This window comes from Ichthyophthirius multifiliis, assembly GCF_000220395.1.
Source record: "Ichthyophthirius multifiliis unplaced genomic scaffold scaff_1120509251326, whole genome shotgun sequence".
Taxonomy (NCBI): Eukaryota; Ciliophora; class Oligohymenophorea; order Hymenostomatida; genus Ichthyophthirius; species Ichthyophthirius multifiliis.
In genome coordinates, this window is record NW_004085983.1 from 5,498 (window position 1) to 8,995 (window position 3,498).

The following is a 3,498-nucleotide window of genomic DNA, read 5'->3' on the forward strand; positions in this document are numbered from 1 at the left end:
AAATATTTATAATCATTTAAATTTCCTTGATTAAATATCATTTTTTTTTACTTATTATAGTTCTTTTTTATCTTCAATCTGTATATTATTGATATTTTTATTCATTGTATATTATTATTTTTATTTTTATTAACTATATTTATATATTATTATATAATAACTAAATATATTATTTAAGTGAATAAATAAAAAAAGAAATATTAATAATTGCAGTATTTTATAATTTATATATATATATTTTATAAATATTAGTTATATTTTTTATCTAAATAATTTTTTTTTCTTATAAATAAATATATAAAAATATTTTAAAAAAGAAAATTATTATATATAACTAAATAAATAATGAAATTATTATTTTGTTTATATATATAAATATTATTTTTACTAAAATATTATCATTTGTAATAGATAAATATTTTAATTAATAAAACATATATTTTAAAAAAGGGAAATATAAAAAATATCAATATAATATTTATCGTCATTATTTATAATTAATTAGAAATAAACCTAACTCTTTTATAGGATTAAGTGGTCTATTATAAAAAAATAATTGTTTATTTATTTTTTAAATATAAAATAAACCTTTATTTCGCTAATTTTTACATTCCTTCTAATAGAGCTTTGTGTACTTTATCTTCTATATAATTTATTGATTAATAATTTGGTGCAATATTAACTTACATATTATTAAGTTTTTATTAAATTTCCTTAGTTTTTTTAGCTATTTCATCTTTACTAATTTTTTCATCTAAATTTATATTATTTCTATTAAAATTATTTTAGCTTTAATTATTATTCATATTTTAATTTTGAATTTTTTGTTCAAAATTATTTTTTATTTCTTTTTTTTAAATATTATTCTCTTATTCTTAATTATTAATATAAAAAAACTTCATTAATATTTCTCCAATTTACTATTTCTTTTTATCAATTAAATTTAAATTAACAGATGCTTCCTATTAATCCTCTTATAAAACATTTCCTAATTACACTTAAACTTCCCCTAAAAAATCGTCAGCACTATTCTAATCACATTCCCATAATTCACATAATAGATTAGGATTATTATCTTTAATTTATAATGTAAATTAAGATTCTTAATTATCCCATTTAGGTGTTTATCCTTAATTCCAAGCTACTGGTGTTCTAAAAACACTATCATATATACTCAGTCTAACATAGCAATCCATTTTTCCAATACTTTCGTGATCTTTATATGTATTAGCTGAAATTACTCTGACACCAATAACTTTACTTTATTCCATTTTTTTATTTAAGTTATTTTTTTAATTAAATATAAAGTTATTAAATTTTTTTATTAAAATAAAATATATTTAATAAATATATATATAGATATATTTATATATTTTATATATATATATATCAATTATTATTATTATTTTTAATAAAAATAGGCTTCATATAATTTTTTTCAAACTTAATAACTTTTTATTTAAAAAATCCAATGTTTTATACAGCTAATCCTTGAATTTGCTTATTTTCATATTCTCCTATAGCATGATAATCACTTAAACCTTCGACTTCTTTCAAAAAGCTCCTCTAAACGAATTCATTCTTCCAAACATTATCGCATTCTAATTCAATTTTAATCCATTTACCAAAAGCTTAACTTAAACTTCCCAAAACAAGTGTTGTGAACAAAATAATTACCTAAACAACATTCAAAACTGTACTTTTGTTTTCAATTTCTATCATTAAACCCAAACCAAAAGTTATAGCACCTCTCACATTACCTGAATACCATAAAACAAGCATTTATTTATGACTCAATTTATATTTTGAGGTAAAAAAAGGCAAACTAAATATCGTAAAACATCTCGCGAAAACAATAATTGCAAAAATACACATCGAAAATCCTAAATCTATTTTCTATATATTAATTTTCATCAAAGAAATACCTAAATATACAAAAACAAAAGCTTCGGCTAAATATTTTATCGTCTAAAACATTAAATTAGACCCTTTTTAGGCTTCTTCAGATATATTTAAATACGTATAATGTCCCATAATTAACCCTGATGAAAAAAGGGACAAAATACCAGATAAACCACAAAACTAAGAAATTAAATAGGACAAATATCCAACCAAAAAAATAATGCAAGTTTCCCTCAAAGGATGTTTATTTAATGAAAAAGAATATTTTTTGAAAAAAAAGGAAACCATTAATCCTATAATAATTCCGATAAAAATACTAAAAAAAAAAGTTTTAAAAAATCAAAAATTATAAAAAAAGCAATTTTTGTATCAAATAATTTATTATTTTCTTATTAAAAATTATTCTTTATACTCTTAAATATTACAATAGTGATAGCATTATTTATTATCCCTTCACCGAATATTATAGAATGTAAATGAGGAAATTAACTAGGCTTTATAAGACTTTAGGCTGTAACACTATCCGTAGCACACATTACAGATGAAAGTAATAAAATATCAAATATATTGATATTGTTTTTTTCCGAAAAAAAAAGCCAGATTATAAAAGGAAAATTATTAAAGAGGAAATTATAAAAAATTTTAGTAAAGTACCAATTATTCCGTAAAATAAAATAATAGAAAAATGCTAAAAAAACAAAGTCTTTCTGGCATTAAATCCACCAGCAAATATTATTGGAGGAAGAATAAAGTAAAAAAATATTTCAGGATTAAATTCTATTTATTTATCTGATATCTATATTTTTATTATTTATAATAATATTTTTATTAAAATTTATAAATATATATATATTTATTTACAATTTTTAACAAAATACCAACGATTAAACCTAAAATTATTGAAATTGCTGATTCATGTAAAAATGTTATCTATATTTATTTAGTTATATTTTATTTATTAATTTTATTTTTTAATTGCTTTTGTTATTTCTATTATATGTGATGTTAAAATGTGTATAAATAAAATTATTATAATAGTTAGTATTGCTAATGATATTTCTTGCATGTTTTCTTTTGTATTTAACTTTGAATAAATTAATTTTTTTTATTTATTATTTTACTTAATTTTTATTATATATATTTTTAAGTATAAAATTGTAAAAAAGATTAAATAATATAATTTATTTTCCTTTTTAATAAGATATATAATTTCTTTTATATATTATAAAAATATTTAAATTAAATTATTCACAAGTTTATTTTTTCCAAAAAATAATAATTATAACATATATTATTATTTAAAATAAAATATATTTTTTAAATAAAATTTCAATGCATTTTTTATATTAACATCATAATCTTATTATTAGGTTATATTTTTGAAACTATTTACTATTTTTATCATATTTATATAATATATTAATAGCTTATTTTTTTAAATATTCGTCATATTTATTATTCACATATACCAAACAGAAAATATTAGCTATATGAGTTAAAAAATAAGGAAATTTAATAAATTACATTTGAACTAAATTATGATTAAACAAATTATTATATATTTTATGTGTTTTAATGTACCTAAATCCAATACAT

The 3,498-nt window shown here is 17.4% G+C and overlaps 1 protein-coding gene across 1 annotated transcript, besides 9 other annotated features; it reads right to left on the reverse strand. All coding sequences in view use genetic code 6, as the record gives it.

The window, feature by feature from the left end:
* Positions 1-83: 83 nt before the first annotated feature.
* Positions 84-153: a microsatellite.
* A 688-nt stretch (positions 154-841) lies between these two features.
* Positions 842-885: a microsatellite.
* A 401-nt stretch (positions 886-1,286) lies between these two features.
* Positions 1,287-1,341: a microsatellite.
* Positions 1,335-1,390: a microsatellite.
* Positions 1,351-1,403: a microsatellite.
* Positions 1,404-2,460: 1,057 nt separating this feature from the next.
* IMG5_182440 (hypothetical protein) lies at positions 2,461-2,819 on the reverse strand (the record flags this gene model as incomplete). The annotated part of the gene is made up of 2 exons (XM_004027432.1): positions 2,461-2,698; positions 2,764-2,819. 2 exons carry the CDS (start codon positions 2,817-2,819, stop codon positions 2,461-2,463), a joined length of 294 nt encoding a protein of 97 aa, XP_004027481.1.
* Positions 2,820-2,828: 9 nt separating this feature from the next.
* Positions 2,829-2,872: a microsatellite.
* Positions 2,838-2,879: a microsatellite.
* A 118-nt stretch (positions 2,880-2,997) lies between these two features.
* Positions 2,998-3,046: a microsatellite.
* Positions 3,047-3,194: 148 nt separating this feature from the next.
* Positions 3,195-3,230: a microsatellite.
* The last annotated feature ends 268 nt before the right edge of the window (positions 3,231-3,498 follow it).